The sequence below is a fragment of the Micropterus dolomieu genome, linkage group LG20 (genome assembly GCF_021292245.1).
Source record: "Micropterus dolomieu isolate WLL.071019.BEF.003 ecotype Adirondacks linkage group LG20, ASM2129224v1, whole genome shotgun sequence".
In the NCBI taxonomy this organism is placed as follows: Eukaryota; Metazoa; Chordata; class Actinopteri; order Centrarchiformes; family Centrarchidae; genus Micropterus; species Micropterus dolomieu.
The window spans coordinates 25,441,520-25,456,412 of NC_060169.1; the positions used below are offsets into that span (position 1 = coordinate 25,441,520).

General features: G+C 40.8%; 1 protein-coding gene across 2 annotated transcripts in view; it reads right to left on the reverse strand.

Annotated features, from left to right (window-relative positions):
- The window catches only part of nfatc3a (nuclear factor of activated T cells 3a), a 70,332-nt gene that overhangs the window by 35,583 nt on the left and 19,856 nt on the right, over window positions 1-14,893 (reverse strand). For both annotated transcript variants that reach the window (XM_046032623.1, XM_046032624.1), the window contains 2 exons: window positions 9,569-10,751; window positions 4,483-4,645 (listed from right to left, as the gene is read on the reverse strand). In XM_046032623.1, coding sequence (XP_045888579.1) covers window positions 4,483-4,645; window positions 9,569-10,751 — 1,346 coding nt within the window. The remainder of the gene's footprint in view (window positions 1-4,482; window positions 4,646-9,568; window positions 10,752-14,893) is intronic.

A 14,893-nucleotide genomic window follows, 5' to 3' on the forward strand; every position in this document is an offset into this window, starting at 1 on the left:
GGATAAGCTTTCTTCTTACCACTTGTGAAATTTAAAGAGGCACAGACAGGATTACAGCTTTTTTCTGAATTTTTTTCCTGAGCAATGTCTTACGCCCAAACCTAGCCCCAGCAGAAAGGTTGTACTTTACCAAGTTGCACTCCACCTTCTATTTCTTCAATGTCACAACTGTATAATAATGTAAGCAGATGTACCTACATAATCTTGTTCTTGACTGTTAATATCAGCCATGACTCGGGTTTAAATACGTGTGCGCTAACTCGTTTTATTGTGCTATCCCCAAATGCAAATCTCTATGACAAGAACTCCAAGTTTGCAGACGTCAAACAGGGCAGATGAAGAAATCAAATGTATACAGAGACAAACAACAGACACAGTCCTGATTCTGCCTGATACAAACAGTGTTTTATCAGGCCTGACAAAAAACACAAGGCAAGAAGATTTTTAGATAAACACAGTAAGGAAGAAGACAGCATGATAGTTCACTCTTCTAACTAATAACCAAACAGTATAAAGCAGTTTAACATTTTTGATCTTGTAAATTAGACCAGCCCCACAGATCCCTCCTCAGACATTTTCTTGTTTTTCTGTTGACACAGCAGCTCCGTGGTGCATTGATCTGGGCAACAGTGTGGCCACAAAAGGAAGTCATCACCATGTCCAGATGGCGGCTATGCCGTCATCTGGTGACATCACACCACCAGAGTCAAGACCCAAGGAGAATGAGAGTTCCCGCAGGGCCACAGACAACATAGAAGTACAATCTGTAGAAAGGGCAGCTGCTGGAGTATCATAAGTTTTCCATTAAAAAATATGAATCCTCGGTAGAAAATCTCACTTTGAATGCAGAGCGGAGAATGACGTAGAGATGATTATTAGAAAAGTAGAACACATTACAGTGGCCATTAAGTTATTAATTAAGTCATAATAAAAAAAAAAATCTAGTTCTCTCACTATAGAACAATGTTTGCCATCATAACAAAGAAAAGCTCCTTCTTAACATTGCCCCCCCCCCAAAATTGTTAATGTGGTCAGTATCTCTAACTAACTACATTCACAAATGTCCAATCTATGTATGAAAATTCTGTGGCAGAGGCTGCAATCACACATGCTGGCTCCAGTGTTATTCTGCCTCGGGGGAATAGCTTAGTTCACACCTACAGTGCACCTGGGAAACACGATATGTGCAAGCTTGTTAACACAGACAAAACAGTGGCTGAATGAGTTTGAGATTCCCTCCAATTACATTTCATGTTTATGCTTTTTAGGCATTAATTTTAACATATGTCTGACCTTATATCAGCATCTCAATGCATGTTCTTCTGCTAACCTCAAGCAATAATACATATGTGTGTGTGTTGGTTTTCAAAGTAAATGTGTTTCTGTAAAAACAATAATGATGTCACAGGGTGAGGAAATGACCTTTCAATATGGTACTTTTTTTGCACAGCGCATCAAAAAGAGGCTAAGAATACCAACAACAGAGGAGTGGGTGTTTAGTAAATATAGATTGACTGTTAGACCTGCCGGACAAGTGCTGATACTATCTATCCTCAACAGCGCAAGCCAGCTGTTAATTTTATGTTGATTGTCAGTGTAATTTAGTGTCTACACCAAAAAAGCACCCAAAGGCTTTGTAAGTGTTTCGTAAAATGATTCTGGAACACAAACTTTTCTATAAAAGATAAACAAGGTGAGTCACTGTGAGTTCAACACACAGGAAATTTGGGGTCATTTCAGGATAAGCAATTTACAGCTGGACATCAGTATATCAATGCTGAGGTATTAAAATGATTAACTTGAAAACTGCTACTATACTGAAAAGAGTGGACCGGTACATACATAGAATAGCTGAATGATGTAAAGATTTATTGAGCTTGACATCACATACACTCTAAATTCAAACATAATAATACAAAAAAAAGACTTCCTAATCAAACTCACTTGCTCATGCCTCCCGCCCTCATAAAGCTCATTCACCCACATATTTTCTCTCTGTGCACATGGCTCTGCAAACCGCTGCTCATGACAAGCAAATGTTGCCAGTGTGCTTCTCTTGCTTTGTCTACTCACTCTGTCCATGACTACACATTGCCATTTGTCAATCTAATCATGAAAGTGCGTTTCTGCAGATATACATGTGATTTTCATTTCCAGCGATGGTAGAGGCAGCATACTGCTACCGAATGTCTTTAGAAGAAACATTGACTTCTTTCACTTTCTGCAATAATATAACTATATGTACAGGTACTGGCCAAATCACTTTATAGGAGATTTATTGGATGGCAATTTATCAAGAACAGAACAAATGATTTGTAAACCTTGCTCCTCTAAAGAAAAGTACATGAGTGGGAGTAAACTTCTCTTGTGGTTTATCATCATGTTTTTTGCCTCCACAACCTAAACTGCTATTAGCTGTTATTGTTGCTTTAGATTCTAATCTATAGCCCGGCCCAAACTAATAAATGTAATAACGTGAAACAAATTACATGAAACAAAATTTACAATTTTGAAAAGAAATATTTGGGGCAAACAAATCAGTCTGCTATCTTCACACTACAGTAATACTGACAGCACTAGTCAGGAGATCCAGGGATAAGCATGCAGATACCTTAGGCCACATTCCAGCTGGGTTTGGAATCAACCTTGAAAGTGCCTTCTATGACCTAAAGATATAAACTCTCTACTCACTAGCTACTGTAAGGAAGCTGCTATAACCAAACAAGTCCCTCTGGAGATGAGGAATGAGGGCAAGTGGGGCAAACGCTTGGTTGAAAACATTTGACAGCTAAATTATGCATCGTCACATATGGCAGGATAGAATCTTGGTCTAACTGAGGTTGAAATGGTTAATGATTGGCCTGGAGGGAGCCTGCATGACTGAATGTATCAGGACATAGGCTGTTTCTAAAGCAACAAATGGCAGTAATTTGGGCTTCCTCGTTGTTTCAGGAAATACTGTGTCCACAGCTGTTTTTATTGTTATATCTTGTGTATATGGTGCATAACGAGCGGTGACTGAGTTAGCCTAAGGACTAACCTGCTTGCCATCTGTAGTCCCAAGCAATGACGTCACATGTTGCCATACCCAATACCCAATACTAAATAAAAAATTAATGAGAGTTACGCACAAATGTGGCTGTGCTTTTATTGCATTTGTACACGTCTTACCATTGATATGAATAACATTTTTAAGAACCTTTATTTTTACAGATTTTTCGTGTGGGGTGTCAGAATAGTGCACCTGTATTTAAAGCCAGTTGCAGCAAGAAACATGTCACATTTATCCACATTTTGGGTTTTAGACAAAATGCTTTTTCCATTTATACAGTCCAACAACAGAAATTGATATACCAGGTGCCACTGCAATGCTACAGTATATGCAAGTGTCCAAGATATACTGAGGACAGTGGATTATCCTATTTAGGCTTGATTGGACAGCTAACCAAACTAGCAGGTTGAACTCAACAATAGTCATGGTCCAACTCTAAGGCTGCCTAATCATACACACAAAGGAAGCTTGTCACTGCGTTTTTGAAATATTAATGGGACTGAAATCTTCCGCTCATGCCTTCTCTCTCTCCTGCTCACTCTCTCGGAGAAAAAAGCAGCAGTAGCTCTATGTAGGGTCACCTAGTCTCTTGCAGGTGCTATCAAATGACAGAGCAGCTGACTGGACTACAGTGACAGCTCTCTTGCCTGGCTGCTTATCTTCCTGCCTCAACAGATTGACTGACAGGCTTGTTGTGGGAAGGCATCCATGTGACAATCCACAATGTAATCAGTGGAATATGTAAAATGAAACCCTAAATGTAATGCTCATTCACAATGTTCAACTGATGTTTAAGCTATACGTCTGAATGATTACTTATTTATAGTCCAATAATGTATTCATTTCACTATTCAAATACTGCTATGTGTATTACAAGTATGAAGGATGTCTCCCTGTACTAACTTTGTGTATAAAATATATTTCACCTGCATGCAAAAGGAAATCCCTGCAAAAGAAGCTAGTCGCTCAGGAAGCCTGGTCTAAATTCAACACATTAAGTTCGGTTCAGCTTCTTTCTCTTCCTTTCATGTTTGATTTCATCGCTGAAGGCTGTGGTTATGTGGTTAATGCAGTGGGAACTGGATGATAAGTGCTCAGAGCAATGGGTTGAACTTAACTAATGCATGACCAGCATCATGTTAGCACAGACAGTAAATCAGTCCTGACCTCAGGGGGAAATGTAATCAGTATGGTAGAGACACCAGGGCTCGCATTTTGTTTAATGGAGCATAAAACCCAAGTATATGTTCTGCAAAAGAGATTTTGGTCATTTTTATGCATGAGAAATATTTTTCACCACTAAGCTTGTTAGTATTTGGGTAATGGCCTTTACAGTTTCAGGTGTAAGCTACAAAATGGTGGAGGTTTATAACACTGCTTATGGCTGAGCAGCAGTAAGTGTCCCAGACAGAAAAGCCCAGATTTGTTACCTTGACGATTGGGTGGCCACCGGAGGCTGCTTTTACAGCTCCTCGGCTGCCCTCGGTCTCATAGTGCGCTCGGTGGTGGGCTTTGGGTTGCACCTCTATCTTCAGATCATACTGCCCAAACTGAGTTGGCAGCGGCCAATCTAGAGGAGGCAGTGAGGAGGTCCTGAGGAGAGAATAACACAAGCACGCACACACGCGCATACCCACAAACACACATAAAGAGGAAGAGCATATTAGAATTTTGGTATGAAACCATTACAACATGCAGCGTTGTGTAAGAGATATGTTCAAAAATGCATTCAGAGCATACAGTGGCTTGTGGTTGTAGAAATTGGTAAATATACATTTCAACAAACTGCCCTGAAGCTTAAGACTGTGAGCCTTAACAGTAAGAATTTCCATAAGAAAATCTGCTTGGGTACTTAACACCTTCACGTTTTCCATATTTCAAATTATTCTGTACAGATATGTTAATCCATGTGACATCACAGAGTAGGGTCAAGCAAGGCAACCTCTCTCTCTACTTTATGGCAGATGACAACAATATGTCTAAAGGCTGTCTGAAAACAATCAAAAGCTGAAACAGTGGTATTCCCCTTTCATGGTCTGAGAGTATAATAGGTGTAAAATAGGGTTATAACATGCAGTGCACTTGGCCCCACCAGACAGTGAATCACTGGAATGCCCACATGCATTAATCCTGTTCTTAAACATAACACTTGTAATAGGTCATGTTAAGACTTAAAGGGTGAATCATTTTCTAAAGGGGGCTTTTCTTTGTGAGTCTTCTGTGCGGGTCAGTGAATGGGTGGTGGGATGAGAGTGTGTGTCAGACAGTGGGTAAATTACTGTGTGTGAGTGTGAGTCTGCGTGCAGACTGTACAAGTGGATATTTTACATGTAGTGCACCACAGGGGGCTGGCATTGTGTGTTTTTCCTCCCTGTCGCTTTTTTTTCTGTGTAGACCACAATCATATTTGAACAGCTGCACTCGAAAATAAAACACTCAATGGCCTTCGCCACACAGAAACTGGGTCTCTCCATCTGAGTGCATTAGATCAGTTTATCCCCAAAACATTTTGTAAACACTGGCATCAACCATGAGCATCAACCACGCTGTAACCTTTTCCAAATGTTGGTATATTGATCATCACAGATTATAATTTATTTTTACATTATATTTAAGTACAATCCCCATGATACGCTAAAAATGCCCAAAATGGAAAGAAATTTGGACCAAAATGTACTTTACTAATTCAATTGATCACTATTTGTCATTATTATCATCATTATTATGTCTCTGTCGCTGTCATTATGTTTATGATAACTCCAAAGGATGCCAAAAGACGTTTCCACAGTTTGGTTTACATTTGTTAAGTTTTCTTTAAATGAAATGGTTTATTTGGCTTATATTATAGGTTTGCTTACTTTTTACATACTTTTGCTTTTAAGTCTACCTTTTTATTCTAGTCTGTAATATCTGCACTGAACTATAACAGTACATATGATTAACTTGACGAGGTACTTGAATTTCAGTAAAAGCCACAATGTAAACCCTTGTCACATCTTGACAGTGTACACAATTAATTATTCATGATCCAAGAGGCCTACTGTGGGGCAGCACAAGCTATATGTGTCATCCAGGTGTTTTATCTGGCAGCACTTACAAAGCGCCAGTGTTTTTTTTTAGCACAGCAGTATACGCAACCATAAATCAAAGTGTGTGTGTGTGTGTGTGTGTGTGTGTGTGTGTGTGTGTGTGTGTGTGTGTGTGTGTGTGTGTGTGTCTATGTATGCATGCAAGCACACTCCCACTGTGTCCGTGCATGTATGTGTATCTGTATATCTATGGCTGTGTATGTCAGGCCTGAGCCATTGACTCTGTACTGCAGGCAGCTGCGAGTATGTGCCGTCTCATGGGCCAAGACACACTATGCTACACACTGATCTCCAGCTCAGTGTAGGCCACTGTAGGCTCTTTGTGCACCGTGTCACACAGTGGCATATGCTTTAATTTGGCTCTATCCAACATGGTACTGGCTCCTAGCAATGCAACATACGGAGCCTAGACTGCATGACAGTAAAAATACTTCTTAAGGGAAAGTTTGTAAAGTTTTTGCCAGCATGGCAGACTCTCTTAATTCTTCCCTTTCCACATGCCTGTCAAGTGCTGGCTAAGTGCAGACCAATCTGATCAGACTGAATTAAAGACATGTGAGTCAGGCTTTCAGTGGAGCCATTTCACTTCATAAACTGCCTTACAGACTGGCACCAAATCCATAGGAAAAACTGCATTTTGGAATGAAAAGGCATGTGTCTGATATTTTGAAGAAGTTTTGAGAAGCTAAATGTAGCCTTGCGGTTACAAATCCAACTGAGCTGCATTCTTCAGATTATCCTACCGCATATGACATGGAAATGTCATCTAAAAACATTTAAGGTTGTCTAACTTTGTTTCATCCTTCTCCTGCTTTGAAGAAAAGTTTATACTGTGTGGTTATCTGTGCTAGGTAACTGTGATGATGAATACAAAGTCTGTTGTAACGTTGGAATAGTCAACAAAGACCTGTTCTCAGTCCTTTTAAGTTTGATTTTCAAACACGGTTTTCACCTAACAGCAGCTCTATCATAGATCTAACACTCTAACACAGTGTAAAAGAGAAATCCTAACCCTCATGTTTTCCTCCCAGCTGCCATGACATAACCACCCGACCCGTGTGGGTTTGCATGGCTGCTACGGTAACAAGAGTAGAGGAGGACAGAGGAAATATGAGCCTTGTGACCTATGTCCTGACATAGCATAACCTTTCTCAAATGTCTAAGCCATGGTGAAGGGGCTCACACTCCAATCACATTCCGACAGCCCACTTGGTCTTCTCTATTATTGAGAAGACCAAGTGGGTTGTCCCACTAGCATCCTTTCCATCCAATGAATTAGGTAATCTTGAACCTACACACATTGCATGAATGTAAGGCACAGACACATTTTAAGAAATGAGCAATACAGACTTACCTATAAATATATGTTTTATATTAACAACCTATCACAATTACTTCCATCAGTACTTCTGCTGCTGCCAACAAATAAAACTGTATTTCTCATCCCAAAGGTTATCCCATTCAGGTACGTTTTTTTTCTTTCTGTTACTGAAGGTCCAAACACAAACAAATACAGCAAATTAGCAAAACGCTAATAGTTAGATAGAGGTTAGATGCTAGACTTTTGCTAAAACATACTAGCATTATGCTCTGCTTACTCACTGGAGCTGTACATACAGTATTTGCCACTAGAGTAACACTGACCTTTTTTTTAAAAATAAAGCTTTTGTCAGCCAACTCATATGTGTGCCATTAATATCCTCCAGTACACAGCTAAGGGAGTGAGACATGAGGAAACTTTTCGTCAAAGTAAGTGTCTGAACACCGCACCGATTTTCAATCCCACCCACTCTAACCCAAACTCACCCATTCCATCTGGGCCATCTGTTCAAGACACCACTTACACACCTGTGTATGCGTATAGGCAACTCAATGACCTTCTATCTCATGACAGACATGCGCTTACTCCACCTGACTCTCTTCTGTAGAAGTCACATCTGAAACTCTAATCTGTATTTTATACCAAAGTGAGCAACTACTGAAGGCAGGTTGGTCAGTGGTACAGTAACTTTAGTAGGGTGTGGAGTGTAAGGAAATACTTGTAGGTCAACATTAGAGTAAACAACATAGTTTAAAAAAGTAGTAGCTGTTGTGTTCAGTTAGCACAGCAATTCAATTCAATTTTATTTATATAGTACCAAATCATAACAGAAGTTATCTCAGGGCACTTTTTATATAAAGTCTAGACCGTACTCCTTATAATATTAAATATATTATTATTTTTTATATATTTATATATTATAGATATATAATGTCAACTTTATTCTGTCACTATCTTAGCCATGACCTTTTCATTTAGAAGGGCAAGGATGCAAAGATCAAATGGTGACTCATCATAGAGCTGACCCTGTTACACTGTTATTGTCTGGAGAGTGTTAGGTCTATGTGAGCAAGCATTTGTGTTATGTCTATGCATGCGTTTGTGTGTGTGTGTGTGTGTGTGTGTGTGTGTGTGTGTGTGTGTGTGTGTGTGTGTGTGTGTGTGTGGTGGCCCCTTACCATATGTGCCCTGTGCTGATTTACAGTGCTAGGGGCCACTGCACACAAACAAGGCTATGTCTTCATCTGCTGCACACGTTGGCAAACAGACAGCAGACTTAAAGAACTCCATTCTGAGTTTCTGATTGCACCCATCACTTTCATGTAGATTCTGCCTGTGCATTTGCACGCGTGCGTGTGTGTGTGTGTGTGTGTGTGAGTTTTTGGAGAGCTGCCGCTGTTTGTGTCCTTGTGTTTCCCTATACACACACGCTAATAAACTTGTATTGCTCTAAATCAGATTTATTCTGCTGATACAAAGCACAAAGTTTCCCCGTTACCGAACATTGATCTGCAGAGTCCCATCACCAGGTCTATTATTCACCTAACTTGCTATTCAGTACTAATTTACTGCATTTCAACATTCACACTTCTCCTGTAGATCAAAAAGCTTTCAATCTTTACGACAGCTCACAACACTCTTTAAAAACATTCACCACTGAGGTCTGTTCTTTTGCCTTGACCTACAAATTTCTGCTGTCTTGCCAAGTGGTGACTGCATTAATAATTCTCAAAGATTACTGACAAAGAGGCAGTTATCGCCACACCACCTTCTGTTTTTGGCTCAAAGTTTAAAACACTTTTAAGTTTTAGGATGTAATCCATCAAGAATCTATCTCTATCCACATTAATATTGTTTTCAATGAGTCTCGCTAAGTCTTTCTCAAATACAAACAGGAAGTACAATAGAACAAATTGCAACAGAAAGTTCCTTAAACCAGTTGAGAAATTAGTCTTTGCTGACATTTCCACTGAGTCTGCATGAATCATTTGCTTTAGCTGGATTAGATGCCTGCATCTGTGAAATGGAGTCGACTTTAGAAAAGGTTGTTATTAGTAAAAAACTACACTTTTTTCCACTTATTCTCCTCAACATCAGGTAATTTACCTGAATATAGGTGTATGACCAGGCTTGGGTTTATTCCATGAGAAGTGAGAGGGCACTGAGAGGAACTGTTCCCCCGGCCCATCCTTCTTCAGGCTGTGCAGGGCTTCGTCTGAAGGAGAGTCTAGATTAGGAGACATATTTCCTTGGTCATCTAGCCCCAGATCTCCTTTCCCAGTCTGCATAGCTGTTCTGTCCTGTGAGGTCTTCCTTGTCTTGGATGGGATGTCTGCCTCAGATGGACAGCACTGGAAGGGTGACATGCCTACAGAAGGACTGCCAACCCAGGTGTCCTCTGTCACGCTGCCCCTAGGTGAGGGTCCTGGCGTGGGTGCGGGCGAGTGATGAGGAGACAATGAGCCGGGGTAGCAGATGTCGGCGCTGGAGTGGCGCCTCTTCCCACAGGGTGAGGTGGGGCGTGAGGAGGGTCTGGAAGGTGGTCGGGGGCTAAGCCAATTTTCATCAGTGACACTGGTGCGTGGTGAGTGGCAGGGGGACTGTCGGGGTGACAGACTGACAGAGTGGGAGTGATGCACAAAGGCAGGGTGGTGGTGCTGCCAGTGGGGCTGTTCCTCCAAAACTCCACCACCAGTTTGAGGAGAGGCACAGCCTGGGGAAGTAAGTGGGGAGCCCAGGGTGAACCGGGCAGCTGCTTCATTTAGCTCTGAGTCAACATCGTCATAGACATGTGAGAATGATTCACAGGAGGAGGCGTCAGAGAACCAGCTCCTAGAGGAGAGGCTGCTGCATGGGCTAGGGCTGAGAGAAGAATCCCGGTAAGAGTGATCCAGGGGCAAATACAGGTGGTCTCTGGATAAGGGCCTGTCACCATGGTAGTCCCCATCAGGCCCATTGGCCCTCAGATTCTCCTCATTGGCATCCATCTCCTGCTGGCAGCTGGGAGAGATAGAGGTGATCTGGATACTGGGGCACTCAAAGGCCTTTGGTGCCTCCACAGGAGCAGAGGGCAGCAGGGGGGAGGTGCCGTACTTGAAGTCTTGTGCCTCATAGCTCGGAGGCTGAGATCCTGGCTTGTGCGACTGAAAGCGTGGGGAGGTGCTGATGACCTGGGAGTGGGACTGCATGCCATGGCGTGGCAGGCCAATAGACTGGTGGTTGGTGACCATGGACTGAGGCTGGCCCACATTTAGGATGTAGAACGATGTGTTGTCATCTGGCTCCAGATCTAGGAGAAGAAAGGGAAGGGAAGATTAAGATACAATGTGGAGAATATTTTCAGTTATTGCTGTTTGTTTTGTTTACTATTCCTTAGTTTGACTTCATTGAGTTAATGAAGTACAAAACAATGTTGACATAATTTTATTCCGAGATTTGAGCTTGTGTGTTGGCTCTTCAATCCAGCACACCAGAATGAAACTCGATGTTTATTTGTGCCTTGGGAAGTGGTCTGGACTCCCCTCATGGCCTATTAAACTGTCTGTTGCTTCTAAAAGGCATAAGAGGAGAAGATGTAATTGGTCATTATTTTAGTCCACTTGCTCATCCTGCATTCCTCCAACTAGTAATGTATTCATCCGGCTGCAGCCTTGTTTTCACACAACACTACGCTACACAAGGACTAGGCTTGGGCATATGGTTGCCAAAACTGCATAAAATTATTTGGTGTGCAGTAGCACCCTGAGTTTGTGCTTGCGATTGAGCCCAGTTTCAGGAAATTAGAGTCCAGAGTGTTGCTGGGTAGCAGGCAGTCATACAGGCATTGTTCCAAGAGGGATAACCGATGAACAGCACTACTCAGGAAACAAATTCACACAACGGTGCATGCTGTCGGCTGTCATCACAGCTAGCGCCGGCAGGCTATTTATACCAAAGGTCATCCGGCACTGGCAGTGAGTACACACACAAACACACACCCACACACAAACAAATAGAGAAGAGATGATTGTCCACATTGGCACTGCTCTGCTGGAGGTTATTGATAAACTTCCACTGGATATGCTTTGCTGGTCCCATTGGGAGAAGCGCCCCCCCCGCCCCACACACACAATGTTTCACATGCGAAAAGTTAATCTGACATACAGAGACATTTTAGGACTTAAAAGGATTTTTATGTTTCCATAACAAAATTAAGATTTTTCCAAAAACAACTGAATTTTCTTCTCATGCAGATTTTTGCTAGTGGCAATTAAGTTGGACGTGTTGTGAGTTCCCACTCTTTTCTAGAGATCGTTCTCCAGTACTTTTCCAGGAAATTTTCAGTGATGATCTACCTGGTATCACAGACAGGGATCATGTCATACACTAATATGTTCCTCTCTGCGAAGGTCTGATGAGGTCTATGGCTATAAGATTTCTATGAAGTCATCTATGTCTACATGTCTAGAAATTGTCTTAATAATTATTTTTAGTACTGCCACTGCATTTTTTTGTTTGTTTGTTTCTTTTGGAAAGCCCTTTGTGTTCTATGCTTGACATGTGCATTTCTTATGAATTATATTTTAATCACTGCTGCCTGAACACCAGTAACTGAATAGCCTCAACAAAAAAATTAGCCTAACAAATCCCAGAATTCTGTTGAACCTTAGCTTTCACTGTGGTCATCCGTCGCCACACATTATAAAAAACTTCAAAACAAACTTGGTGTTTTGATATAAGAGTAGTCATATGGTCAAAAATCTGGGACTAGTTAATAGGTGTGCAAATATCAAAAGTCACAATAGGAAATTAAACCAAGCCTTGGTATAAATCAGTTTATCACACAATGTGTTAGCCCCTTCAAGCCTAGTTCACACTACACGATTTAAAGCCCAATTTGCCAGTCGCCGAGCTTTCTGACAGTCAGGCTATGATCGGAGGTAAATCAGCGATTAATCTGCACTCGCCGATCTTACTAACAATGCTTATCACAAACCACTGTGAGTTATAACTAAAAAGTTTCATGTTATGTTAAGGTCCATTTTATCATTACATAGCATTGCATTTGAAGAGACAACGCTATAAAAGGAAAAAGAAAAGTGCTGTTAGCCAGTATTTAGACGTGTTTGATGCACATACAGCTGGGCTCCCATTCATTGTTTTGACCCCGGCGTCCTATTCATTCTTATCCAACTTTCTCAACAATACTTAACACACTTGAATCCACTGCTCCTAGCCAGAGCTAAAACACAATGTTTAAACCTTTGCAGGCAAATCAAGCTAGCAAGCCCGTCAACTTCAGCAACTGAACCAAACATGTTAACCAATTTAACATTATTCAACCATTTAAAACAAGTTGAGAAAAAACGTTAATCTTATAAACCTAATAAAAACTACCACAGTTACCAGCCAGGAGTGACTAATATTTACATTACTGAGAGTTTCGATCGCTTGAATAAACGTCTTCCAACCTGTGCTAACATGTGATGTGATCCGGGGGGTTTGCTCACATCGCTGCAGCAACATAACCAATCAATCGCAACATAATGTTAAAATAATTTTCCAGGACAACAAAAGATTTTCCAGGACATTTAACATTTTTTTCTCATTTCTTTCCATGTGTTTTCCCAGGATGCATGGGAACCCTGATTAAGAATAGCAAAGGCCATAACTTTAAAACTATTTTTTTTATTTTTGTACAGTACCACTGTACTTTTGGATTAATGTCCAATGAGTCAAGCTGCTCTAAATAGTTTACAGTTGATTCAAAATGCAGCTGCCAGGCTACTAACGAGAACTAGCCCTCAGTCCAACATTACCCCTGTTCTTGCATCCATCCATTGGCTTCCTGTAAAATTCAGAATAAATTCCTGAATAAGGTCCTGTTGTTCACATATAAGGTACTACATTACCTTGCCGCCAGTTACATTTCCAATCTCCTTGTTTCTCATGCCACTTCTCGACCAGTCCAATCGTCAGATCTCTGGCTTTCATTTGCACCCAGCCAACTGCTAAACACAAGGCGATCGCTCCTTTGCTGTTTTAAGCCCATCCCTCTGTAATCATCTTTCCCAATCTATCAGACTTGCTGAATCTTTGGACTGTTTCAAGCGGCTTCTAAAAACCCATTTTTATAGACAAGCCTTTCTAAAGATCTCCATCCCTGTTGTTTGTTTTAGTTTGGTTTTGTGCAGTTTTTTATATTGTGATTTATCTTTACTTTTTGTTTGTTCATTTATATTTTTTTCTTGTGTGTGAAGCACTTTGTAACTGTGTGTTTTAAAAAAGTACTAACTTTAACGTCTACTTACTTCCATGTAGCTTAGCCAAAACCACAGTATAGCTTGTACAGAATAAACTTGTGAAATGATTACACAACACTTTCCTTAAATGTGCCCACCTGCCTAAAGACAAGAGACCATTTGGCTACATTTAAATCTGAATTTTACTAAATATCTACTGTAACTTAACTATTACAAAACGAGCATTGTTCACCTGGCAAGCACAGATAAAAAGGCCACAACTTGGTTAAGTTCTAATATTTGTTTAATCTAACTCTAAATGACAACCACAAATGTAAAAAGGTAAAACGTTTTGCCTTCTGTTCTCTTTCTTTCCAGCAGCACCAACAGAGGCAGTAGAAGCAAGCTCTTTATTTATAGCTGCTTGGCTTCGCACTAACCCTCCCTGCCTGTCACAAGACCCAGCAGTCCTCTGACGACAGCATCTGACTGACTGACAGGGAGCAAGAGAAGGACAACACAGTCGAGAGGAAGAGAAAAAAACTCTGTATCCTCTCACTCAAATATAGCCTGAATTGGGAAATAACATGAAGAGAACAGCGGAACAAAGGAGGAAAGAAAAAGTGAGAAAGAAACAGACACACACACCTTAAGTGAGGGAGCCATACCAAAGTATTGCCAAAGCAACCCCTCGTTTCCATCAACTACACTGCACCATACACCATGCTCACAGAAAACAGAAACATCCTCTGTAGAGTGATATGGGTACCTGCCATTTGCAGTTTTATCTGGGTTGCAAAAAGTTCCCCATCTTCCCAAATTCATGATGATAAAGCAAATCCATCACATGAGTGTCCTACCTTCTTCCTCTATAAACCAATAAAAAAGAAAAAAAACTAAACTTGCAATAAAAAGAAATCACAATTAAAAACATTTCTAAACAAATCTCCGAAGAAGAAGAGTGATTTACAAACGCACATTGCATTAATTCTCCCCTCTAAAAGCCATTAAAATAGAGAGTGACATTTTAAAAACACTTTTGGGTGACAGGTGTGGAGTGAAGTGAGAATAGACATAAATACCCTGCATTATAATAGAGATTCTCTATCTTCTCATCTATATGTAGTTGAAAACACTTTCAGTTGTTGCACACCCTGTTGTTGAGTGCAAGTTCACAGCTTGACCTCATTTGAGACAGGCAAATCAGGAT